The 27953-nt window shown below is 38.3% G+C and overlaps 1 protein-coding gene across 1 annotated transcript; it reads left to right on the forward strand.

Annotated features, from left to right (window-relative positions):
- Window positions 1-20034: 20034 nt before the first annotated feature.
- Window positions 20035-24569, forward strand: LOC131682701 (uncharacterized). The gene is made up of 2 exons (XM_058964389.1): window positions 20035-21148; window positions 21208-24569. Exons 1-2 carry the CDS (start codon window positions 20135-20137, stop codon window positions 21358-21360), a joined length of 1167 nt encoding a protein of 388 aa, XP_058820372.1. The 5' UTR covers window positions 20035-20134; the 3' UTR covers window positions 21361-24569.
- Window positions 24570-27953: the final 3384 nt, after the last annotated feature.

Raw genomic sequence — 27953 nt, forward strand, 5'->3', positions numbered from 1 at the left:
ACTTTAGGCTTTTAATACAAATGCTGCAATTTTTACTAATGTCTGAAAGGTTTTATTAAAATAAGTTATTTCGGTATTTCTAATGAAAATAACGAAATAATGGTAAAATTATATTCGATTTTCTGCTGTTGCTAAATGAATTGTTTCACTCTCATTAAATGCTCTTTTCAGAGTTACCATATACACATATTCGAATATTTTAGATTTCGATGTACATGTACCGATATTTCGGTGTTTCCATTAGAAATAACGAAATATCTGGTTTTAATGCAACCTACCAGTCAAAATTGATTTGGCATCAAAAATATGAAATCAACGCTTTTTTGTGAAAAGGGCGATACTTACAAATGTAAACATAAGGCTTTTTTTCATACATGCGAATGAGGGCTTTGAAACGCAACAAATTAACCTAAAAATTTGTATTCTACGATATTGATTTCTTAAACTACAGCAAAACATACAACGGGCGAAACTGTATTTTTGTTTGTTTATTTAAAGTTTCGCCCTTCACGCTCCACGCAAACAAAAAGGCGATACTTTTTTTGCTAGCAGTTTAGAGGCGAAACTGTTATTTTCGTATTTTTTTAGGATTATCAAGCTGATACCAGCTGTAAATAGTAACAATGATCGCTATTGAAAAAACACGGACGAAATCGGTGGTGTAGAACGGTAGTTATTGTAAAAAAACGTAAGGGCGATACTTCAATGCTGATAGGTGGGACCGAAAAAGTAAACAATCGCCAAAGGGGTGATACTATCATTTTGTCAATTTCAATAGCAAAAACAAATTTTAATTTAATAATTTCAAATACTTTATGAAGTTTTTGGTTTAAATCACTGAATCATGCAATCTAGGATGTAAAAAACACAATAGTTCTTAAATAGGAAATAAAACCAAGTCTGAAAATATTCACTGTTGATTTTCTTTGAATGGTATCACTGCTAGTATCGCCCTATTCAAGAAAAAGCGTTGAAATCGATTTCTGTGATTTAAAAGAATTCCCCATCGGTGATTTTTAACAGGTAAAAATTTTTGAGCCCTGACGATTTTTCGGCACCTTTTATGATATCCGATTAAGCATAAATTTTTCAAAGTTACGTTTTTCGAACTGAATCAAAGTACACGAAATACTATTTCAATGACGAACTGAAGGGAAACTGTTATTTTCGTAATTACTAACGATTACAGAAAGTTTAATTAGTTAAGCACCAGTTCTTATAAAGACGTCTGCACGTATTTCAGCTGAGTACCCGTAATATCGCGTCACAGATCACAACGTATTTACCTCAATTTTACGCCTGATATCAACACATTGTGGCCCAGCTTTGAATGTGAACAGTAAACATAATAGTTTTCACAGGCACCGAATTCGCACGGGCATATCATAAGCTCGCACAAAGCTCCTACGATCGCAAATATATCGGAAAGAAAAGGCTTTCTCCGGTCCATTCTCGGTGCAGACCTTGACCGTGCAACATCTTTCGCTTGCGATCGGTTCCGCAACTTCGAGTTTGTCGTTCGGTACCCGTTGAAGTCTTTCGTGCTATCAGTTCGTGCACAACCCGTCAGACACGTGGATCGCGTCCAAAAGTAAAGCAAATAAGCAACATTTCATCGCATAGAAGTGATCCTACGGATAATTGATTGTGTAGTGAGCAATGTTTTTCTGTTTGTCCAATGTTACGTGTCTGGCATTAAAGTAGACTTTGTTGAGTGAGTTTGAGTGGACGAAGAAACGGATCGATAGAGCTGCCTGCATTTAACTATATGTATAGCGAAAAACAGATCAGCGGACCATTGCAATAACGGATCAGTCGTAGAACGAGAAATTGAAACAAATTGGATTAGCTGTATAGAAGAAGCAAACCAGATTCGGCGTCATAAAAACAGAGGAATTGCTGAGCACATTAGCAGGCGGTGCGGGAAGGAAGATAATAAGGAAGGCCCCCGACAATCGAGTGGCCACCGAGAACAATTATTTTCGATTCATATTGTTGTTCTCATTACGCTTCGAAAGGTATGTTTGCTCAGACTTGTTTCTTCTTTCGCCGGTAGTTAGTCGTTGAATAGTTCAATCTAGGTTCAACCTCATCCTATATATGAAAAAACGAATGTACCGTGCAAGATTTATAGGCATAGCGATGAATAGGAATGGTACATATATCTTGCGCGACTTATATGGACAGCATGTGCATTGAGTTCACGTATTTTCATATGCTTGCAAACAGGCACGGGATAGATGGTACATCATCGATAAGAGTCCTCTGCATCCATTCGGCTCGTTGTTTCGCGTTTCGCAGCCAAATCGCTGAATGGATTCGGATCGAGGTCGATGAGTTGGGCAGACGAAAAGAAACAGAAGGGAAGTGTACTCACTTTTTGGGGGAATCCTCTCTCGATGGTTATAAGTTATTTTACCACTTTCATCCCATCAACTTCGCATGGTTCTCTTCATATTTCTTAAAGTTCAGCTGAATTCGCCACTTTAAAGGTAGAAATAGTATGACTTTGGCAATATCAATGCCACAGTACAAGAAATAATTGTATTTTTTGAAACAAATATCGTTTAAAATCCAAGCTCACCAGAAATATTTAGGATTGTTAGTGTTAATGTGAATGAAAACTCGACTTGAAAGAGCAGTTTTTATTTGTTAAAACAAGGAAGCCGAATCTTAACAACACTTACAGCTGGTTCATTCGAAAAGCTCATGTTTCTGATCTGCAGCCAAAGTTCCCTTTTCCCATTAACCGATAACAGCTCGTCATTTCTTGAATTACGTTCGTACAAATTCGTCGTATTGTCCAAATTCGTCGCTTTACCATAAAAATAGTTCACATGAGATGTTGATGCTATTGCTGAGGGGTTTTCGGCAACTTGATAAAAAACGAAAGAAAAGTTGACTTGAATATATACAAGTACTATGCTATATTCCTCCCTAAGGAGACAAAAATGGACAAACACCAATATTTCTCCCAAAGGCGATTTTTTGTTGTTGAACCACTCTCTTTACGTGAAGGGCACAAATCCTAATTTAATAAAGTCAAGGGTTGCGATCCGAGTTCGTCTCATCAGAATCCGACACTAACTTATTGCCGGAATATAATAGTTAGAAGAAGCCTTTTATGCGGCCGTACAAATAATAAGGAACATACGTGTTTTGTTACTATATGGAAAATGGTTCAGAATTTTAAAAATATAAATGTACTAATGTAACCCTTTTCAAATTATATTAAATACTAGAAACTGAAACGTGTCCAAATTTCCCTCTATATATCTGTTTTCGGCCCTGTTCCCCTATGAGCACGCGCCAGTAACTCATAGCTAGTCAGGCTGTTCTTAGTCAGTTGGTAGCGGAACGTATACAATTATTGCTGTGTTCATAATTTTATTATTGATTGCACCCTACAACTGCGTTATTGATATAGCATTTACTGCGCGAGTAATTCTGAGCCCTATACAGCAGTGAATATAAGGGCAATACAACTAGGGAGTGAGCAGTTTGTTCCGTTTCGTGAAAACACTAGTGTTTATCGATATGTTTTTAATTGACTAACGTTGTTTTTGAGATACCGTTAATAGTATTTGTTTTGTGCTTATCAAATAAACGAACTGAATAAAAAATAGTACCTTTTTAAACGCGATCAACAATGTTAGACTTTGCGGCTTCAAGGAACCATTAATAAATTACGTCACACTGTGTGGGGGGGGGGGGGTATTGTGACAAAAAGTGACATGTTGTGACATTTGGGGGAGGGGGTGGGGTTAAGCTTGAACGATACGTAATATGTTTTAGTGCAGATTTTTTTACTGAATTTGTTACGTACTAGGGAAGGGGGGATAAAGAAATTTGTGAGAAATTATTACATGGGAGCAGGGGAGAGTCAATTTTTGCGTTACGTAATTTATGGATGGTCCCCATAAAACTTTGGATTCGGTATTGATATTCGGTAATATTTAAACTATTGAAATTCCGTTTCATAAAGGTTAGTATTTCGCCGTTCCCTGGCCAAGCATCTTGCCACTGATAAAATAAAATCGTAAATAGAACGAATATTATTATACAATGCACGAATCCGTTCGTCGTTTTCTGCAGCGAAGCATATTCGTGCTTTGTTAATGCAATGGAGACCCGATTTTATCAACTCCCGATTTTGTCTACCCCCAATTTTATCAGCTTCATATGAAAACTAATAGTTGGTAGTTTGATGGGCTCTAGCAGATGAACTAAATTGAATTCGAGTAAATCCTTTCTTGGGCATATATTTCTTATCTTAGAGATCCGAAAAATGCAAAAATAAAAATATTATTTTTTTTTAAATTTTGCACTGTCAGACCCCCTTAAGGGGAACTTAAAGTAAATCATTAGAAAAGGTTGCAAGGCTATATCTTAGGAACAAAGAAGAATATTTTAAGAGCTTCGGTTTATTAAAAAGACAAGAATATATGTCCAGATTTTATCAATGTCCCTGGTTTATCAGTTTAAAATTCGCCAAGGTGCTGATAAAAACGGGTCTTTACTGTAGTTGGTTTCGTTCATTTAATGGTCTAAAAACACTGGCTTGATGAAAGATAATTTTCAGCCATTTTAAATTTTTAGTGTACATTACACGAAATTCATCATAGAAAACGAAGCTATTTTTCTGGATTGCAACGAAATGTTTCGTTATTTTAGCACATGTTTGTATACATGTTTGTATACATGTTTGTATACATGTTTGTATCACCGAACAAAATTTTCGTATATTTTTTCATTCGATCTTTAGCGATCGATATTTGACAACCTCGATTTTTTTATATGAAAGAGATCGATCTGACAAAACAGAGATCGAAGTAGACTGTGACCGACGAAAGACGTGAAAATCTTTGACACGTGTTCAATTTATGCTCCAGAAATTCAAATGAATAGGATATAAAGTGATAGAAAATTTTAAATCTACAAACGAATTCGTTGGGGTTATACAACATATAGATAGATCAGGTGCATCAGGTAGTGGATAGTGATTAAGAAGCTTACAGCAAATGTGCAGTGGATTCGTCGGAATAATATTCAATAAGAGCTGGTACGCTGCTGAGCAGGGTACTTTCTGTCCCGCTAAGTACACTTACACTCCCGTGTGTTAGAGTTGAACGCTTGGTAGTGTGCGTGGGAAGAATTGTGTTCAGCTTTGCCACCGGATTATTCATTTAAACCTTTTCAAGACTCTAAAAGAGGAATGTCAGTCGATTTTGACGTAGGACTTACGTCTTTCTTTACTATACTGGGTGTGATTTCAAAATTTTCAAAACGGATGCGTTACGTACACTTTTAACCTTAATAACTTTTCTCCTACTAAAGGAATTACTAATATTGTTTCATAAATCGAAAGGAAAACGTTCAACGCTTGCTATTGATACCTTGTTTGCTATGTAAAACTTGTTTAAAAAGTTCAAAAACTACTTTTAATGCGAATCAACATTAATGCTAGAACCTATAAATATGGGTTTCACAGTTTTTCTTAAAGCCAGACGTGTCTAAGCCACAGAGCAGAACACACGTACGTGTGCTGCTCAACGAGAAGCTGCATTTGGACTACCAACCAAATCATAGCTACTACCTTATCGCTGCCAACCAAGAACTGTCGTCGTCCTGCGTGAAATTCATCGCTCTCAGAAGTGGACAGAGTTACTAATTCGCAAGCTGCTCTTCCAGTGCCTGGTTCGTGAGATTGCACAGCATTTCAAAACCGATCTACTCTTCCGGAGCTCAGCCGTAATGGCCCTCTAAGAAGCCAGCGAGGCCTGCCTGGTTAGTTTGTTGGAAGATACCAATCTGTGCGCTATCCATACCAAGCGAATAATCATCATACCGAGCGGGAAACGGCGAAATAATATTCACAACAAACCGTTCTTATTAGAACCACAAAATCGTTCTCAGAAGAATTACAATTGAAATTTCCATTTCGTGCTTTGGAAAATAACTTCCCTCTTATCGGGTTAGTTATTTTCTATACTAATATCCGAAAAATGTACGATAAAACTAATAAACTGACCAATTGGACGGAAGCAAGAAAATATCTACTAAAATTTGAGTCAGAAAAGTGACATTGACCGAAAAATGCTTGCTTCGATCGTGTCTAAGTGTTTGGCTGCTGAAGTTGCCGATTTGTTTTCCAACGTCAATTATTTGCGCTGTGCTGTACGGAACAAACAGATTTTTGCGCGATTCGTTGGGAAATAATCAAAACAATTGTGTAGTAGATTCCGTAGATTTTACCGTAAATTTTAATAGATTTTGTAAAAGCATTAATTAGCCTGCTTTTATTGGTGGTTTTTGCAAATCTTTCAAGAACATTAGTGAATGTGGCAACCCTGCTACTAAGCGAAAGCCACACCAAAAAGAATGATGAAAATATTTCCATTTGTCGCACAAAAAGATGAACTTCCATCTGCACTAAGAAGTTTATAAAAGAGATCGCATTGTGATATACAATGCTCATTCGATGTGAGCTGCGAAAGAGGAATGTTCGTGTATATACGCAGCAGAAGCGGATTCGGACAAAGTTCGAATCGTTAGAAAGGATTCTCGTCTGGTATCACCAAAAATAGTTATCTGCAAACCGTTCTTATTAGGATGAAAATATAATGGAGAAAGAATTGAATTAGAAAGTTCCATTTAATAACTTGGATTGAGTTTGCGCCTGTCAATTCTTCTGTACATGTACCAGTGATTCATATAAGCAAATGTTTATCAAATTAATCTACAAACCCGAAGGTTTTTGCAAGTCCTAGAAAATCAGTGAATGTGGCAATCTCATTTGACCTGAAATTTCCAGTAAACATTCATTCAACAAGTGCATCGGCTCAAATTATCCATGGATGTCATATGATATGCCCAAGTTTAGTCCTACGTCAACACCGCGGTTATGTCCCGGACATTACCCACTCCTAGTTTTTTGGATCATCATACAAAGTGCTGTTGAAAGGACCATCGGTTTGGCTGAGTGGTGCTTTTGAAGGGGTGGCTGTGGTTTTTTCACTGTTGCGTGCCCCGGGACAGTGTGATGGTGTCACGAAAAATCACCGCCACTTTTTCAAAAGCACCATTCCGCCCAGGCAATTGTTTTTCCACCAAATATTTTGCGTGATTTGAGTCGTGGTGGTTTGATGAATCGACTGATTTTCTTCTTTTAGAGTTTAATAAGTGCTTTATATGGAGGAACCGGTGACAAGGCAGAACGCATTTTTTTCCAACGCGTGGTATCAGGCGTTCGATTCGTGTGGACGCTCACCGATAGTTCTTTAAACGGCTACTGAAGCTAGTATTGGTGCTTTAATGAAGTGATAGTTTCGCTTTAGCAAAAATATTTCACTTGTGAGCTAATTTGATCCAGTCCAGTCAGCTTTTAATCGTTTTTAATCGCGAGCGTTCGTAAATTTTATGAAAAAGTTGCGAACACAGCATTATCCGGGCATTGCTGCTTTGTAATTTTTATGAGTTCCACTTTTCATTCAAATTGTTTAATGGTGTAAGTATTTACTCAACTAGAAAAAAAACATTCTTGGTTTAGTGTATCCTCTATACCTCGAGGATAAGTAACTAGTCTTTGATAAATCTTTTAATTGCTTTCTCGGCTGTGAGATGTAACATGAGTATTGAAAAAGGTTATACTCCGCGTGTTTGACTGCGCACATACACACGCGCTAAACAGGAAAGTCATTGAAATCTTGTTTTTATGGAAGCGTTTTCGTGGGATTTTATTTTTTTGTATTCTTGGAGCTGTTTGAGGGTTTTTTTTTCGTTTTTATATTACTAATCAACCGATTTCGACTATCATCGACTTTATCACTATTCCAGAGAGCGAGTAAAGGCGCTATAACCTTGGCTTTATAGGCAGGGCAGGTCTAATAACCTCTGCCCCATCCCAGGAACTTAGGACCAAAGCAGTAACGTTAACCCTCTTAGCCAAGTCACTCCCAACGATTTATCAAACCCACATCAAATTGAAACGGTTGTCCACGTTTCTTCCTTTTTCAAGGTTCAAAATGATTCGTTGATCAAATTCTTCATTAAATGAATAATTTGATTGCCGTATTATTTTGAATCATCTTCATTTTGTACGCTGCACAGTTGGCCTGGCCGCTTTAATGTTTGTGTCACATAGTATATGAACAACAAACATTAATATTGACAAGAAAAATTGTAGGCGAATGTTTGCAATTTTCCAGGATCCCTACATGTATTGGCTGTGTATGTGTAGACTAGACTATAAATAGATCGATCTGACAAAACAGATGTTATTTCAAGTGTTCAGCACTATTGAGTACTCAAACAATTGTAATAGTTTTTGGTCGTGACATTTACGGAAAAGGTTTACGAAAGTTACGTGCACTCTCGTAGAAACTTTTATTGTTAATATTGTGGGGATTCATTGGCAAAAACCGTGATTAGCGCCAAACAATTTTCTTGGGTTGAATACGAATCTAAGTCGTTAATAGCAACAATGTGCTATAAACATCTTTCGTAGTGATGAGCTTTTTGAGAAAAAATTAAAGAGTTGTGTACAGGACACGACCACAGTGACATTAAAAATGTAGCTTTTTTTAAGAGCGTGAAAATGAATTTTATCTATTACACATATCGACTCACGTTCTTGCTCACTCGCCTGTTTTCGTATGTTACAATTTGCTATGTACCCTGCCCATTAAAACATAATTTATTGAAGGTCTTTTAACGGTAATCTATTATTACAATTAATCAAGTATCTCACTAGGTGATTAGCATTATTTGACTGATCCATCTAGTAAAAAATAGGCTGTCCAGAAAATATATTCAAAAGAAAAGTTCTATATTGAGAACTGTGATGAGGAAACCCACGCCCGCCAACGGAAATATACAGATTCTCCATGAAATATGAAATGTCATTTTCCATTTAAATTTTTAATAATGAACTTAAGTAAACAATCTTAAGGTTAAGTATTTCTTGATCGATTAGTGGTGGAAAAAATGAAATTATTTGATAAATTACATTGTTATACAACGTTCGCACTACCAGTTAAAACGGGTTTTATGCTATCTTGGTGACATTTTTCTTGTTGCTAATTATTAAAACGTGTTATAACTCTGTAGTGTAAACATTGTATTATTAAACCAATTATGCAGCATTTTATGCTATATAGGTGTGTTATATGGTAATAGGATTGACATAATTATATCTTCAGTACAGCGGTTTGTTTCATAATTTAAAACAGATTTATTTTAAAATTTAAATTTGTATACCCAACCGTTCTATTTGTTGTATACTTTAAAACGCAATTAGAACTTTGTTTTAAATACATAGGGCAGGACAGATACTCTGACTGCATAAACTGGGAAAACAATTTTAAATCCAGTAACGCTGAAGATATGGCTTGAATTTTAATCGAAAAAGAACACCCGCTTATACTGCTGCTGGGACGGTAAGCTCTGTTTTACAATTTTCCTTTGTGTGCAGTACGAAACAAAAGTGGTTGAAATTAGAAAACAAAAAGTTCTACTGGGAATGTGATTGTTTGCGTAGAATTACACTCAGGTTTTTTCACGCAGGGGATACAGGCCGTGTAAATGAAAACCGCGTAAATGAAAGCCGCGTAAATTTCAAAATCCGCGTAAAAAATACCGTGTGAAAAAACCTGAGTGTACTCTCCTATATAAAATACTACGCTGCTGAACAGTGCAATAACTACAGAAGCACGTTGTCAGATGCCTTACTGATAAAAACATATAACCGAAATATGAAACATATGAAAGCCAATAGGCTCTTTACCCTACGCAGCTACAAAGCGCCGTAAACATGGATTAACAAGTTGCAACGCACACGCATGCAAAAAATAAATATATTTTTTTCAAACGCAACACTCTTAAGCAGCACACACTGTATTGAATTAAATCCAAACCACCCCACCCATCCACTTTGCAAATCATTCTGTGACACCGTGCTGGTACCCGAAAAATCCGCACACGGCCACCGCTGCCGAAAATGCATAGCATCTAGCGCTTATTGTAGTTCCCAGACGCTGCAGCCATGATCTTACCCGTTCGACTTAAGAACAAAAACTGATTCAAACGTATACGCGTCGCCTCTATTTATAAACTAACCGTATATGGTTTAGTCACTTAGGTGCGAGTGTGTGCAAATGCCGAAAATCGATAACGCTTATTGCATCGCCCGGAGACGATGTTGCTCGTATGGGATATTAGCAACAACTGATTTAAATGGACATGCGTCGCTTCTATTTATGACTTTTCGTGTTTGATTGAGCGACTAAGGTACCCTCTAATGACGGCTGTGTCTAAGAAATCTGCCTCACGAATGGTAATTTTCCCGTTTTCGCGAACTTTTTAATTTTACCTATTTCCAAAAGTCTACTTTTATTGGGGAGATATTAAATTATTACCAATATTTAAGTTAGGTGTTTCTGAATCGGTTGGTGTATGAATGATTAAAATCCATCTAGTAATATCGGAGTTATAAGCGTGCAAACCTTACATAGTTTCGTTACATGGGAGATAGTTTAGATTTTAGAATGACACCTAGTCCCAGATAGTGGAGTAAGACATTTTTAATGTCAAAAAAGCAATGATTGCGCCAGAATATAAAAAAATGTTCATGCGGTTTCACAAATTGAGTAGAACTGTTCAAATGATTCAAATTTGATTTTCGAAGCACTTGTATGTCAAATCTCGGAATGCCAACTGCATGTAACTGACCAGCATGCTTTTTGGTCCAATAAGCGAGTTACATAACAAATAAGCTGTCGAATGACATCAGGGATACTCAAGAACTATTATTTTTTAGTAAAGCATAAAATAGGACCAAACCAAGTCCAAATGACTGCATTATAAATACCACTTATTCTTTGTTCTAATAACCGGTTTTTACCGGTAGATACAAGAGGTTTAGGTTTCTTTGGTAGGCTTAACTATTACAAACCAATCCGGCACTACCAGAATTCAGCAAGCAGCGGTGTCTGTTGAAGAATCCTTCTGGATAACAGAAATTTATCGAATTTGTTGAGCTGAGACGACTATCCAGACCTCAGAAAAAATCTTCAAAGTTTCTATACCTTTCATTTATACGAAACGTAAAAAATCAAACCCACCACCTCCCCCCCCCCCCTTCATAATTTTCTGCGTACGGGCCTACACTACGTATTCTATAGAATCAACAAAAAAAAAATTTTCAACAGTGACAGATATCCCGAAAGTTCACCCAAATTAGCTCAGAATTTCGGTATTCTGTCTAAAAAAATGACGTTAGCGACGACAAGGTTTGTATGAAGGACTACCGCGTCTACATATCCGCTCACAAAGAAGAGATTGACGGCGGAGTCACCGATTAGAGTTTGTCATCTGTTGATATACTGAGCACGGGGTTTGCTGTTTCAAGGTTCCTTTGCCCAATTGAGCGAAGATTTTTGAATGGAAATCGCACTGGACTGGAAAAAATACTAGTTAACGAACGATACTGTCTTCGAAAACGTGTCTTCAAGATTCTTAGCCAGTATCCCAAATCAGAAGGGGTTAAATATTTTTTGCTAGAAGGATGAAATATTCTGTATAGTATGTAGGGGCAGTTGATAACAAGAACAAATACTACCCGATAAGTATCGTAGGGAAGATCATTAACTGTCTAAACGTTATTTTTACATAACTGCTAAATGTGAAACTTCTTCAATATGAAAGAAAACCTGATTTTAAAAATGTATTCATAATACTGTGTTTTAGTTCAGTCGTGCTACTGACTCACTCGTTATCTCAAGTCATCAGCAATAACTTGTTTATGCATTAATTTTTTAAGCTCGTCCCTAGACAACACCCTGGCCACGGGCATGTCCCGGCAGTAGTCAATAGCCTAATCCATGTGCGGTTGTGTTAGTGCGAGATTGCAGATAAATCGGGTGGAATTTTTGACAAATGAGGTTAAATCCGGTGGAGAATCCCTATATGTGTGTCCTACTCCGCGTACGTATTTGTCCATACATATTGAAACTTTTCGCTAGCAACAATGCTTGCTAAAGCTGAAAGGTAATGCTTAAAAATTTCAATGAATTTTGGTATTTGTGTTTGTTCTTAGTTCACCAAGAATTCGGGTTTTATTTTCACTCAATATATTTTCCGAAAAGTACTGCTCCAACTCATTTCCAATAGTTCAGATCAACGGGTCAACCGGCTAAAGTCTCTTTAGTCATCCGGAAGTTGCGCAGTGGTGAGGTTGCGAAATTCAGGCATAGCTACCCAAAAGCAGCGGCTGAAGATGCTTGTTAAGGATGTCTTCCCCTGTGAAGCGCAATGTGGACGCCAAGTAGAGGATGTCGAAACCGGTCTTCAAAACATGTGGTCAATGGCGAGGTGTACAGCTTACCAAAAATTGCGACCTTCTTTAAGCACAACCTACGCACATCACGCGAAGCGTTTGGTGGAGGAAATGAAGCGTTTCAAGATCCAAGCCGTCCCCGAGAACGCCAACCTTCCCAACGTGATTCAGCTGCGCCCAATCGATAATTTCTGAGCGAACCTGATACGAGAGCTCTATTATAACAATTTCGTGGCGAACCCCGAAAAGGCACTTGAAAAGAAAGAGGGCTTTTCTCTATATATAGATTGTCGAAAAATCCCACAAGAAACTTTAATGCGTTGGTCCGATAGCTAGACGTAATCGACTTGCCATAAAGTTCCCGGCAAACATATGATTACGAGGTTTAAGTCAACTATTGAAAATTTTCTTTGAAAGGAAATTCTGGATAAACTATTACTGACTGAACACTTCATTCCAGCTAACGAAAGAGAGAACTATTCTCTGTTGTGTATTCACCTTTCATCTATTGTCCAGTTCATTTCACTTTATTAATTGTTTATAATGCCTTTGCCTTTTTGTAGCCAAACATTTAAGGCCAACTCTCAAAATGTTGCACGCTCCTCGATACCACATTTCTGCAAACAGATTTTCTGTTTTTATCAATTAATGCATTTGAAGACAACGGGAATTATGCTCGAAGCCATACATGAGCAAGAAAAATCCGCGCAGATGGTTCAAGATTTTATCTGCATTCGAATCGGAAATTTGCATCTACATACACGCAAAATTCCGTCACGTATGTACCCCAACAAAAACTTCGGTGGGAATAAGTTTCATGTCAGTCTTAATTTTGGGTAACGGGTTTTCTGCTACTGCTCCAGACACACATCAAAAGGTCATGGAATTAAGCAGCAAAAGAAGCGAGCCAACCAAAAGCTAACAGCCGACAATAAAATTAATTCTATAATTGGCGGGAGGAATACAAGTACTGCAAGTCGAATAGCATAAATGTGTGAGACCACTGCGAAATGGTTCTCAGCATGTATTTATTCGATTGTTTCAATTTCTGCCCAATACCATTCTAAGGCATGCGTACGCATTACTCCAGTAATCCAATTCGGGAAACAGTTTCGTCTTGCAGACGAATGAAATGATGCCATTAGGAAGCAACCGATTAAGCGATCATTACACGTGGTTGCATTGCGTTTTGAATAAATAATAAAATGAGGTTTACTTTTAGGGTTTGTATGTGTTACATAAGTTCACAAAGAAGGCGGTAATCGAAACTATCTGGTACTCCGGGCTCTACTGGTTCCTTTTAGGCTCCTTAGTAATTATTAGTAAAATAGAACATTGAATGAAAGTTATTTTATCATGGCTTTACATAATTAGAACAAAAACAGTCGACATATAACAATCTAGAACAACAGTATTCGCAAAACGTGTAAATATTCCAATGAAAATACGTTTTAACTGGAATCGATTGTGTCGTTTAAGGGATTTCGGTTGAATTAACTGGGCGTATCCATCTTTTTACGTGCCATAATAGCTACCTCTAGAGATTAACTTATATTGGCCATAGTTGTTTATACCATTCCCAGTGAGGAATGTTTGGCGTTTGTTGAACACACGTCCAACGCATTGGTCTCACGTAGGACAACTTCCTCTTACTGGGCGGATGACGTTAACGGCTATTGAGCTCTTGGCACTCGGACTCGCGAACAATCATGCCGTTTTTTAGTTGAAAACAACCTATTGTGATCTTATTTTCAAGTTTTGATATAGTGTTTGCGTTATTAATCTTGTACGCACATGAGCCGTAGAAAAGCTTACTATCAAAATAAAGGGGTAAACAAACGGCGACAGTACAAGAAACAAATAAGAACACCCCAGTGTGAGCAACATGGATGCAGCACTGATTACGACATGAATGTGAGAGAAGGTAGACCGAACGTGAGAGAAGTCCGACAACACAGCTAATGTTTCACCACCTAGGAAGAGGATCTCGACACGCAGCACAGTGACACGACGAGTGACTAAAGCCCAAAAATCAATGTCTTGTAATTCTTTTGTAAATATTTATTCGCATTTTTTTCGTAGAAATTGTTATTCTGGTTGCAGTTGAAAACTGGAAAATCCAACCAGCGACAATTGTATTTTCTCTGGTTCCAAACAATGGAATCAAGTCGAAAGTAGTGCGCTGTTTTCATACAATGATGCGCTATCCAGCGCACTACTTCCAACATCATGGATTAGCACTACACAGGAGAAAAACCGATTGTCGCTGGATGGATTTTCCAGCTTTCAACTGCAACCAGAATATATCTATGTTTTTGAAAATACTCATATGGAGACGCCTTGTAGCTCTGTTGACAAATTGGTTGCCTAAACAACATCATATTACTAAAAAATTAACGATTTTTACTATTAACCATTTCTGCTATCCGATGTGATGGGCTACTATTATTAACGTGTATATTAACCCTTTAACAACCAACGCCTTCAAATGGGTTTATATAATAATTTAAAAAAAAGAATTATGGTATTTCAAAACTGATAGCAGTAATGGATTCAGCAACCCAAAGTTAGTTACAAATCCAGTTTTAGCCACTTGAAGCAATCGATGGTCATTCAATAGTACGGTGGTGTGCACTGGACGGGGCATTTCCGAGAAGAGAAAAAGTGCACAACACGATCTAATGACACTTCTGCTCGAAAGATAAAAGCCAATTCACTTAACCACCTGCACTACCTATATTAAAAGGGATCCTGAATGTTGCTTTTTTACAAATAGTTGCTATTGCTGCATAACCCATAGTTGATCAGATTATCAATCTAACGTTCCGTTCAAATTTTGTAAGCCCATTAACAACCCACGAATCACTGTTACATTTAGGTTAGAGGAAACGCTGAAGCAGGGCTATGCTTTCAAGGAAATTGAAATAAGTTCCGTGACCATGTGTGAGTATTTTTAGAGCACGAGTCACTTATACATACGAATGCACGCGTATATAAGTGAAGTTGTCCTTTGCATTAGTATTAGTACGGGGTAATTTTAATACCAATACGCTGATAACGTTGAATTCATAAATTCATTTCAAATTGTGGAGAATCCAAGTTTCTACGGAGTAATAAAAGCATGATGCATTTTTGTCCCGGATCAATAACGCTTCATATACTCTATACCAGTTATAATGCATATTTCACAATAGAATCATGCTTATTTGAATGTTAAGCTTTAACAGAGAATGGGGCAAAAATCGAAAACGAAAAAAAGCAGTTTTTTCGACTTATCATTGACCCCTTCATGCTCATGTTGTTTATAAACAACAACGTTTTTAAACATCTATAACTTTTGATTTAGGTAAGATTTGCTCACAAAAACAAGTAATACTAATAACTGTGACTATTATCTTTCATTTGAGTACCAATAGTCGTACGTATTATCCGTAAAACTGAAGTTATTACAATTATCGTGATCGGATTCCTATACAGTGAAAACCATTCGATGAAAAAATAACAAAACCAATTCTTGTTCTCCTAATTTGTTGATTTAAACAGAAAAATTAAAAAAATATAACTAATTTTTCTTTTAATTTTGCGTGATTCTCAAATAATAGTTATTGAAAATTATTATTGATTTTGATTCAAGACGTACATCATACGAAAAGACAGCAAATTAGCCAAGATGCACACCTTACTGAAATACATCAAAGTAGCGACATCAAATATGTTCATACGCACTGGACAAAACGGTTATACAGGTAGTTGTCTGAGCTTGTGAAGCTTGTTCTAGCCTGGACGCAACTACCTAAACCAGGACACAAACAACAGAAACTCAACTGACTTCATTGTCGGTTTTAACTAGTCTTTCTTTAAATACATTTCAATAAAGGTCAACCACTTCGTATCCTTGGCCCGCAAGTTATTTTTGTACACTAGGGCACTGAGGGAGCCGAAAAAATCCTCAATGGGACGGCACTGGGACAAGTTGGTCGGATTCCTTTCTTTCGGCACGTACGGCATCTGTTTCTGCTCAATATACTCCAGCGTCTTCTTGGCTTAATGGGAAGACGCCTTGTCCAGCCAAAAGACGTATTTCCCATCCTCATGATGCTCCTTTAAAAACGGACGGAAAATTTTCTCAAGACACTCCTCCTGGTACACTTGTTGATTGATGGCCAGACCGCTCGGCTTGAACCACGGCTTTGAAATCCCTCTGTCCGATATGGCTATGTACAGCTTAATTTTTTTTAAATTGATGCTTAAACTTACATTTTACTTCGAGAGGTGTGGCCGATTTGTCGCCGGAATGGTAGCTGTCATTTCCTGGAATGTCGGTCTTCGAGAGCGGAAAGTAACTTTCGTCGTCCAGCACAAACGACGTCCCGCGGTAGTTCTTCGTCATCCACCGACACTGCGATTTCACGATCGCTATCTGTTCGTCCGTGTACTCGGGGGACCGAGTCTTCTTCCGACAGATGATGTCCTCCTTCTTGATGGTTCGGTGAATCAAGGTATGGGAGCAGTGATATTTTCGGTCGGCGTCACGCAAACTCGTTCCGTCATTGTTGTCGAACAGCTTTTCCAACGCTTCCTTCTTCTCGTTTGTCATTATCCTCGCCGGACGGCCGCTACCGGCCTTCCGCTCCAGGCTCAGGAATGCCAGGATCCGGTGAACTGTACTCACGGGCACGTTTTCCTCTCGAAAGTTGTTCTACCGCAAACTTTTTTCCACGATGAACATGTATTTCTTAAAACCGTACAACACGGTCGTAGAGTGTTTGCTGTTTCAACGCCATCTTCGATTGAACTGACAGCACCCAAGCGAAAAGAAACATGCCACCCATTTATAGCGAGTCCAGAGCAGAGTTAAAAATAATCGAAGCTCTTTTTTGACGGCTGAAAATGAACCAGATGTCACTCACGGTGAATAGAAAAAATATTCATTCAAATATCCATGTTATTCATTCAGTTGAATATCGTACAATATATTCATTTCACTAATCATCTAGGAAAATGTTTTCAAATACCGGTAAAGCATATGAAACAACAATCATCATCGCTTACATTGCGCCAGGGCCTACTTTGATGCATTTGATTCGTTGCTGCATGGTCGCTTCGTGCAATAATCGGAGACGAATGAAAATCTGAATGGATGAATGGGCGGCTTGTTCGTTTGACATTTTCAGCTGCGTCACTGAATATTGAAAGTGGCTGAATATGATCAATTTTCATTCAATGAATTTGAATATTTTTAACTCTGGTCCAGAGGGCAATTCTATTGGAGAGAAAAAAAAATTACGCTCTTTACTTTAATTACAGAAAGATATTGAAATCATTCTCATTTTTTATTGAACTCCCGCTACTTATATACTACTGAAGGTTGAAAACATTGTCAAATTGTGGAAAAACTTTCTATCGTAAAATTTAAATTATTAATTTTATAATATGCAATATGATAATTATTTTTCATTTATTAAGATGCCAAAGAAGATGGTAAATAAGTATGATGTTTTTGTTGTTGTGCTGGCTAACCAAGAAGAAAATAAATAAAAATACCTTTCATCAGAACTTGAAATCGTTAATCAATTACCAACAATCTTTAAATACTTTTGGCCATTTCGTATCTTTTAAGACTGCAGTTAATAAAAAGATAACATTATGAGAAACGTAACTAAATATTATATTTACGTTGTCCTCCGGAGTAGTTCAACAATTTAATTCCATACCTTCATCCGTCGGTAGATGAAACAAAACGTTTGAAATATCCTAGGTTGAACTTCACGATGATCTAGTTTAATTCAACAATGAGATTAGTTGAATTCCAGTTTTTTGTGCCCGACTGAAACGGTAGTCTAACGGCGTATGCGATTGTGTCCGGACTGAAACAAACGCTTCAAGCTGAGATAAGCGTTGCAATCTTTAACTCAGGTAAGCTGTTCAAGTTTTGTGCTAGGCTAAAACGTTCGTGTCCAGACTGAGCATCAAAACAAATATCAACTAGACGAAATCAAATAATCAACTAATTTTTTGGTTGAATTTGTGATGTATCGGTTTTCCGTGTATGGAGCAGTTCTGCCATATCTTTTAGGTTTACGTTGAAAAATGAGATTTTGATATATCTTTGTTGCCTTGAAAACTGATAAAAACCTATAAATTTCGATTATTTTCGACTACCTTTTCCAAGCAATTAAACTATAGTACAAATTCTAGGAGAAGTGTATTGAGCACCTGAAGGTGAAAATTGAGCTGCTTCTATAACTACAAAAAAAGCACTTATCTTGAATCAAATCATCATCTATCAAAAATCATCGAAAAGTTTTTTTTTATTTTATTAACCCAATCAATATTTTAATTAAATGTTATTTCTTCTAATTAAAAGTGATTTTGATGAAAGAAATATGTTTTCTCCCTCTGAAGATCGGAGTAGGCTTTGAGCAAAATCGGACGCGATTTTCTAATTTGTCACGTTTTTTCATCGATTGAAAAACATTCTTGGTAGTGCGAATTTGCCTTTTATTACTGAAGAAATTAACCGTTCAATGCTGTGAAATATTATTGTTCTGGAGTGCTAAATGATATTGTCAGTTTTGTGAAACCGTCAGCATCGTAATCACCGATTTTACAGTTGAGTTTCTGTTCAGTTGACAGTAAACTGTTGTTGTGAGCACACGTGTTTCCACAACAATATCTGGATTGTTTTTTTTTTTACGAAATTCCCGGACCTAGTCCGACATACAAGTGATATTCCGATAGACGGAACCAGCAACTGCCAAAATGGCATCATCGGTTGACAAAACATTTGTCATTAACTTCAGAGTTTTACCGACAAAACTAAACTTTCCCGCAATAGCAGAATTCATTTCGAAAAATCTCGCTATCGAAGCGACCCAGCTACAGCACCTGCAAGTCAGCAATGGACGTGTCTTCGTGGGCACCGACTCGACCCAAACAGCCCAGGATATAGTACAAGAACACAACATGAAACACCAGCTTGAACACGACGGAAAATCCTACAGCATCCCACTGTCAATGGAAGATGGGTCTGTTGAGGTTAGAGTTCATGATCTCCGCCCGAGCACAAGTAATAGACAACTAGCATACAGGATGCGTGAGTATGGGGAAACCATCTCAATCCGTGATGAAGTCTGGAAAGACTTTTTTCCTGGAGTTCCTAATGGAGTGAGAATAATGCGCATGAAACTCATAAAACCGATACCGTCGTATGTGATGGTGGACACGACTATGACTCTCGTCACCTACAAAGGTCAAGTCGCCACATGCAAACATTGCAACAAACGAGTTCACTATGCTCAAAAGTGCTCTGAGTATGCAAAATAACTTAAACCGAGCGTTAGCGGTCGCCTAACCCTTGCCGAAATAGTGAAAAATGGTGATAATAGACCAACTTCACAGCAGATCTTTCGCCAGCCTAAAAACGCTAGCTCCTCAGAATTAAAAAAAGGGTGCACAACACCACGGATCAAATACATCGCTTGCTGGAAGTGATTCTACAATGGTGGTAGAGTCATCCCAAAACACATCCGAGAGAAGATGCCAGCAACAAACAATGACAATCAGCACCTCCCAAGCTACAACCGATGTTAACACCGTTAGCCTTACTAGCCCATTTGCTGGCTTCGCAGAAGATGATGATTCCATCATGGACAAAACCAGGACCATCACAGTAAACACAAAAAGACCAGCATCACCTCTTGAAAATGACAGAATAAATAACGAAAAAAGAGTGTCTCGGACTGACACAAGGCAAGAGCAACATTCACATCACACACGTTCAATTTCACGAAACAAGCAATGAAAAGGCCATCCTGCCTGAACCAGTCTAGTCAGATCAAAAATATATATACTAGCTTCTTATTTTGCGTCGCTGCCGCAGCACTCGGCTGCAACCAAATACATCATTCAACTAACAATATGCCACCGTCAAGCACTCCCGCTACTGTTACATTGAATTGTTCGTCTATAGCCATCAACAACCGAGAGTGTCAACACAACATAACATTTTCCTCGGTAAGTTTTACGGACAGTATATGTCCCGCCGAAGTGAAATATGATACTGCCGTCTTCAGCGAATTTCGACTATCTTCAGCTGCCGTCGCTGTTACTACGTCCCGCCACCACTCACCACGTCAGCGAAAGAAAAACATCACAACACAATCTTCTGATAAAGCTGCTATACCAACCAACCTATCCTGTCGGCGTAACAAAACACTCACCATCCGAGATGATAAAGTGAACTGCTACCTGTTTCGCCACCGCCACAACAAACTGAATCTGCAAGCAGCTTTTTTGGCTGCCCTGGTAAGCATTCTGGGCAGTATATGTCCCGCCGAAGTATTGTTCGATACTGCCATCCTCAGCAAGTTTCCAATGCTTCCAGTCTTTTCCGCTGTCGCTGCGACCTGGTGCTACTCGTCTCATAGGCGAAATAAAAACAAACCCAAAATGCAACGTTTCCTTCATGCAGTTGCATTCATCTACTACACGAGTCGTTGGTGCAATAATAACATCATTGAACTGTTCACCGTCCGTGAAATTTTGACCAGCTACTCGCTTCAACACCGTAGCAACAAACTGTATATACAAGCAGTATTTTTCGCTTCGCTACTTTCACCCTTCCCAGCACACGCCGCCTCCACTGCGCCAAGGAACTACTCGTGCCGACTGCAAATCAACAAAAAATGCCAAAAACTATATACAGTTGCAACCTTAGCAACCTTCAGGTCGTTCTGTCGGTGTAACAGTAAGATGCCAGCGCTCCCCGGCTGTGGTGGAATGAATCTGCTAGCAGCGGTTACAGCCTCCTCGGTAAGCATTTTGGACAGTATATGTCCCGCCGAAGCAAAATATGATACTGCCATCCTCAGCAAGATTCCACTATTCTCAGCTATTGTTGCTACTCCCGTCTACACAAGCAGTTATGTTGGTCTCCCTGCTCCTGCCACTGCCGTGACAACATTCAGCTGGCGGTGTCAACATGTCAACGAACAGTTTTCCCACGATCAAGATGGCTGATATGAGGAGCTACAAGATTGCTACAATCAACATGAACGCAGTGACAAACGGGACAAAACTCGATGCCCTGAATACCTTTATCCGGACCGCCGAACTAGATGTTATCCTCCTGCAGGAAGTGGCAACAACAAATCTCAACATACCAGGCTTCATCATTGAGTACAATGTAGATGAGCATAAAAGAGGAACAGCGATTGCAGCACGAAGCTTTCTATCCCTTACGCATGTTGATAGAAGCATAGACTCGAGATTAATCTGCGCACGGATCAATGACGTCACACTAATCAACGTTTACGCACCATCGGGAACGCAAAATCGAAACGCGCGGGAAAACTTCTACAACAACGTGCTACCATACTACTTCTACAACTCCACGAACCGAGTTATCATTGGTGGTGACTTCAATTCAGTTGTAAACCAAAAAGATGCTACTGGTTCAAACGCACACAGCCCAATGCTCAAACGATTCATGACCGCTTCAGGTGTAGACGATAGCTGGGAGGTTCTAAACCGCCAACACGTCGAATTTTCTTTTATTAGATCCGATTCTGCCTCTAGGATAGATAGAATTCTCGCCACGCCGAATATGCGAGGCTGGATCCGAACTGCAAATTTTGTTGCTACAGCCTTCTCTGATCACAAAGCATACATAATCCGCACTGTTCTTCCAACACTTGGAAATCCACCTGGTCGTGGAATATGGCGTATGCATCCGAGCTTGGTTGATGATCCAGCGGTCATTGAGGAACTACACGTGAAATGGAGGTACTGGACAAGGCATCGACGGAACTTTCGTACGTGGATTGACTGGTGGATTCAATTCGTGAAGCCAAAACTGATCGCCTTCCTTAAATGGAAATCGTCCATTCAACGGCGCTCATTCCATGATACAATAGAACTGTACTATGCCATGCTTCGTTCAGCCTATGATCGTTATTATGGCGATCCTCACCAGCTGCAAACAATAAATCACATTAAAGGAAGGATGCTCTCTCTCCGACGCAGCTATGCACATCGCACACGGTGCTGGAACGAAATCTATATAGCAGGGGAAAACACATCAATTTTTCATATAGCGAACCAGAAAAGCCGCCGGACCGAAACCTCAATAAATATACTGCAGGATGGAGTTGACACAATACGAGAGCCAAATGCGATACAGCAGAGTGTACAAGAATATTTTGTTAGATTGTACTCTTCCACTCATCCGGTCGAGAGCAACGACTTCAATCCAGCACATTGCATCCCGCGCGAAAATGAGGCCAATCAACGACTAATGAACGAAATATCTTCCGATGAGGTTCTAGAAGCAATTAAATTGAGCAGTTCACGAAAATCTCCCGGCAATGATGGTTTACCAAAGGAGTTTTATCTAAAGGCATGGCAAGTAATCGAGAGAGAGTTTACTTTTGTCATAAATGAAGCAATGACCTCTAATGCTCCCAAAAAATTTTTTGACGGCGTGCTCGTACTTGTAAGAAAGAAGAAGGGTGATAATAGCGTTAAGGCATTCAGACCGATCTCGCTCCTGAATGTTGATTACAAAATATTCGCTAGAATAATAAAAAGTAGAGTTGCCCCCTTGCTTCCATTCGTGCTATCCAAACATCAAAAATGCTCCAATGGAAAGCGTAACATATTCGAAGCCACTGCTCGAATACTTGACCGCATTTGTGAGCTAAAAGCGAACCATAGAAACGGACTACTGGTTGCTTTTGACTTCGACCATGCCTTTGATAGGGTAGAGTACAGCTTCCTGACAAGTACGATGAGCAAAATGAATTTTAATCCCGAGTTGATCAACCTGCTAATTTACTGTACGAACAATAGCTTCTCAAGGGTGCTAATTAATGGCAAACTGGGAAACGAAATAAAAATAGAAAGATCGGTACGACAAGGGGATCCATTATCAATGCTATTGTTTGTACTCTATCTGCAACCACTGCTTGATAAATTGCAAAGAGAATGTCCAAATACTGTCTTGAATGCCTACGCTGATGATATATCGATGTTTATCGACAGTGACGTCCAGTTACGAACTGTTATAAACATTTTTGAAGCATTTGCAGTTGTCTCGGGGGCAAGACTAAACACCCAGAAAACCAACGCCATAAAAATTGGTTTAATCAACTTGACACCAGAAAATGAGTGGCTGCAGATAGTGAATACAGTGAAAATCCTCGGAATACACTTTGCGGAAAATTTTTCCGAAATGGTTGATCAAAATTGGGTTGCGGTTTTACGAGGATTTCAAACGTGTATGTGGATGAACAACATAAGAAATTTGAATCTCGTACAGAAAGTTCTCTTGATTAATACATACATAACGTCGAAAATATGGTACACAGCATCAGTAATCCCCCTCCCCAACAAACACAGTGGAAAGTTTATTTCACGAATCGGCTCATTTCTGTGGTATGGGAAAAGATGGACACGGATTGCATTCGAAACTTTGATACTTCCTACGAACAGAGGTGGTTTAAACTTGCATTCACCACCCATCAAAGCCAAGGCTTTGCTAACGAACCGCATGATGCAAATGGCTTCGGACTTACCTTTTCTCTGGAGCTTTCTTGAGCACAACGCGAATCCACCCAATCTGTCAAGTGTTCCCCGAAAATACGAGCACATTCGTACAGTAGTGAAAGAATCCGCATTTCTAACCGAAGAAATCGCAAGAGCACCTTGTTCCAGCGTAATATATTCCTACTTCATAAAACAACTAAAGGAGCCTAAAATAGTGAGAGAGAATCCACTACGCGACTGGAAAATCATCTACAAAAACATCCATTCCAAATTGCTGAATTCGAGTCAACGATCTACGTGGTTCTCAGTTATACATCGCAAGCTAATCACCAATGAGCTACTACATAAAATTAACAGAAGAACCGACTCCGACTGCAGTAATTGTTCTGATCAAACCGATACCATCGAGCACCATCTGCTTCAATGTAGTGTGAACAAAGCTATTTGGATATACCAACGGAACACCTTCCTAGCGATGGATCGAAGGCTGAGCCAACTACAGCCAGAGGATTGGATCTACCCGGTTCTAAAACACCAATCAAGACGTACACGTCAACGCATATTGAAGAACTTCAGCCAGATGTTATGCTACATGACAAGTGTACCACCAGATGAGCGTACTGTAGAGGGATACAAATTTTATTTAAATTGTAACTAAATAAGAAATTATAACCAACTGGACAATAAAATTTTTACAAAAAAAATTTGAATTGAGAATCGTAACCCGGGTCCTTATCGATGTTGACGAAGACGTCATCGACATCTCAGATTCTTCACTACTGCTAAGCGGAACGCTCGGAGAAAGTAGTCTGTCGGCCGTGCCTGATGCCTACCGCCACCGCAATAAATTTGGTGAGATCAATCCGATTTATAATAATTTCTATTATCATTTTTTTTGTTTTGTTGAATATATATAATTACTCTAAATCCACATCCCATTTTCCTTCCCTACTAACAAATTCTAACATCCGTAATACCTATGGAGATTGCGTGGGTTCCCCGTATCTTCTTAAGTCGGTATTCAACTAACATTCCCATCCCTTTAGCGATCATAAGGACATGGTCAGGTGTGCAGTGAGCTATACGGTCGTATAAAAAGATTTCACTGCATCAGCCACCCATGATGAGTGCGGTCGTTTTTACTATGCTGTGTTAGAAATATGTTTTGTCCCTCTGAAAAATATATAGATGGAAAATTTATCGTTACATCACTAGGAATTGGTTTACCACAATAGATCTAAATACTGGTCGCAGTGGTTAATCTCCAAAAAATGGTTTTTCCGGTTACGGTTTATACTAAAATGAAATTCGGAGATGGAAATCTGGATAGAAAATACGATAGTGGGCGAAAATCACTGGATTAAAGAGTGCAGGTGTTAATAGTCGAAGTTATCCACTGAAAAATTCAAATTCTAGGTGAATTCTTCCGTTTGTGAAACAACCAACCTATCCTCGAAAATATAAATATAATTCCGGCTCTCCATAATTTGCAACAAAATATCGATTTCGGCTGAATGTTTCAGTATCAATCGAACAAACGAGTATTTTCTTCATACTTAGTTGCGTTTCGGCTTCGCCTCATCAGAAACCGACACTAACTTATTGTCGGAATAGATTAGCGCCGGCTTGACGCAAATCCCTTAAAACTAAAACACACTTTGTGTTTCATTCGAACGACTGATCAAGCGTGATGTCTCGTTCGAGCAGAAGTTCTGTTTATGCCGATGAGACACAGTGAAGCCGAAACTTGTCTTGGCTTAGCAGGCCTATGCGAAAACACTATGCTATATTTCACCCTAAGGAGGAAAATTTGGTAAAAACCAAAAGTTCTCACTAGGGTGTTTTAGTTTTAAGGGATTTGCGTCAAGCCAGCGCTAATCTATTCCGACAATAAGTTAGTGTCGGTTTCTGATGAGGCGAAGCCGAAACGCAACTAAGTATGAAATAAGGATTTGTGCCCTCCTGTACAAAGACTGGTTTTTACCAACAAATTTTCACCCTAGTGAGAAATTTTGGTTTTTACCAAATTTTCCTCCTTAGGGTGAAATATAGCATAGTGAGTATTTTCTTATTATCTGTAATTTAAATTAATGTAAAACTGTAATATTTATCCCAAAATAATAAAATATAACAACCATCCTAAACCATTAACACAAGGAAGTACTTTCGTCATCATTAGACCGGTACTAATAATGAACTCTAGTTAGCGCTTCGAGCAGATAAGTTTCATGCTTGAGAGCCAATGGTTTTTTTTTAATTTTACAAATCGTAAGAACATGATGGATTTACGGCTCAGTTATGCTAACGTGTTAAATAAACTGGAAGTAAAAAAAGAAGTACAAATATTGCGATTTATTTTATAAAAATGTATTGTCAACAGCTTTCTTGTCCATATTTGTATTTCGTATTTCGATTGACAAAGTATGCATTGTGTTAATATACCCCGCTGTTTTTTATATTAATTGTGTTTCTGAAGAGATTAGATAATGTTATTATTTTTCTTTATTCCTTGTTCTTTATATTAATTTATTAAAAGTCATGTAAAATAGTTTCGATTACTTATTTACTAACTTACTTATTTAGTAACTTACTTACATACATACTTATTTACTTACATACATACATACATACTTATTTACTAACTTACTCACATACATTAGAGTGCCCAGAAAAATGATGAATTTTTGAAAACTCTATCGGCCCACCCCTGAGTCGATTCCTAGTCCCACTAGGAGTACTTGCTCTAAATTTGAAGCAAATCGGACAAGTCTAGCTACCGGACCAACGTGCCTGAAGTTTGTATGGGATTGTTCGACAATTTACATGGAGAAACCCCACTAACTCGCATTTTCGCCGCTAGATGACACTGTATGCATCGTACTATCACTGTAAGTGAAAATAAGAAAGATAATTTAATTGCCTACAACTTTGTCGAAGACTGCTAGTGAATCTGGCTTTGTTAAAAGAAGTTATTAAACTTTTAACGAAGTGATGTCTGAGTCAGTTTTGCATGGGGCCTAGCAGTGCATGGTTGTGTATCGGTACTCGATTCCCACCAACTATACATTTTTGTGAGATAATGGCTAGATTTAGCTGAATAGTATGTTCAGAAGAAGTGTAGGACATAATACGAGCTATGTTTTGGTTGGAAAATTTTAGTTCCACCTGTGATCGCATAGAGGGCGCCAACACTAACTTTTTATAGAAGTGAGGTAGAATATCGAGATGTTCGGAAGAATTAAAAATGCTTGTTCTACAACTTTGTGGAAGACACCTAATCTCTATCTCTTTCTGGTGAAAAGTTAGTGTCGGCGCCCTCTATGCGGTAAAATGTGGAACTAAGATTTTCTAACCAAAACATGACTCGTATTATTTACTATAAATCTTCTGTACATACTATTGACCTAAACCTAACCATTATTTCACAAAAATATTTAGTTCGTGCGCATCAAGTACTGATACACAACCAAGCACTGCTACGCCCTATGCAAAACTGACTCAGACATAACTTCATTAAAAGTTTAATTACTTCTTTTAACAAAGCCGGATTCACTAGCAGTCTTCGACAAAGTTGTAGGCAATTAAATTATCTTTCTTATTTTTACTTACAGCGATAATACGATGCATATAGTGCCACCTAGCGGCGAAAATGCGAGTTTTTGAGTTTTCTCCATGTAAATTGTAGAAAAATCCCATACAAACTTCAGGCACGTTGGTCCGGTAGCTAGACTTGTCCGATTTGCTTCAAATTTGGAACAAGTACTCCTGGTGGGACTAGAAATCGACTCAGACATGGGCCGATAGGGGTAATTTTTTTCCTGTCACTCTAACATACATGCTTACTTACTTACCTACTTACTTACTTCCTTTATTTCCTACTTATTTATATACTAACTTACTTACATAGATACTTACTTACTTACTTACTTACTCAAAAAGCGATACAATTGAAAATGTTTATGTAATATAAAATCGCTACTATTCCAATGTAAGGCTCCTGACGTTATAACTTATGTGCTTCTTTTTATATAAAATCCGAGATAAAATCATAGCTTCGGTCACAGAAATACTC

Source organism: Topomyia yanbarensis, chromosome 2, assembly GCF_030247195.1.
Source record: "Topomyia yanbarensis strain Yona2022 chromosome 2, ASM3024719v1, whole genome shotgun sequence".
In the NCBI taxonomy this organism is placed as follows: Eukaryota; Metazoa; Arthropoda; class Insecta; order Diptera; family Culicidae; genus Topomyia; species Topomyia yanbarensis.

Coding starts and splice junctions, on each gene's coding strand:
- LOC131682701 (XM_058964389.1), top strand. CDS start 20,135: ATGAAAAGGCCATCCTGCCTGAACCAGTCTAGTCAGATCAAAAATATA. Junction 21,149..21,207: donor CAGCGGTTACAGCCTCCTCG/GTAAGCATTTTG, acceptor TGCCATCCTCAG/CAAGATTCCACTATTCTCAG.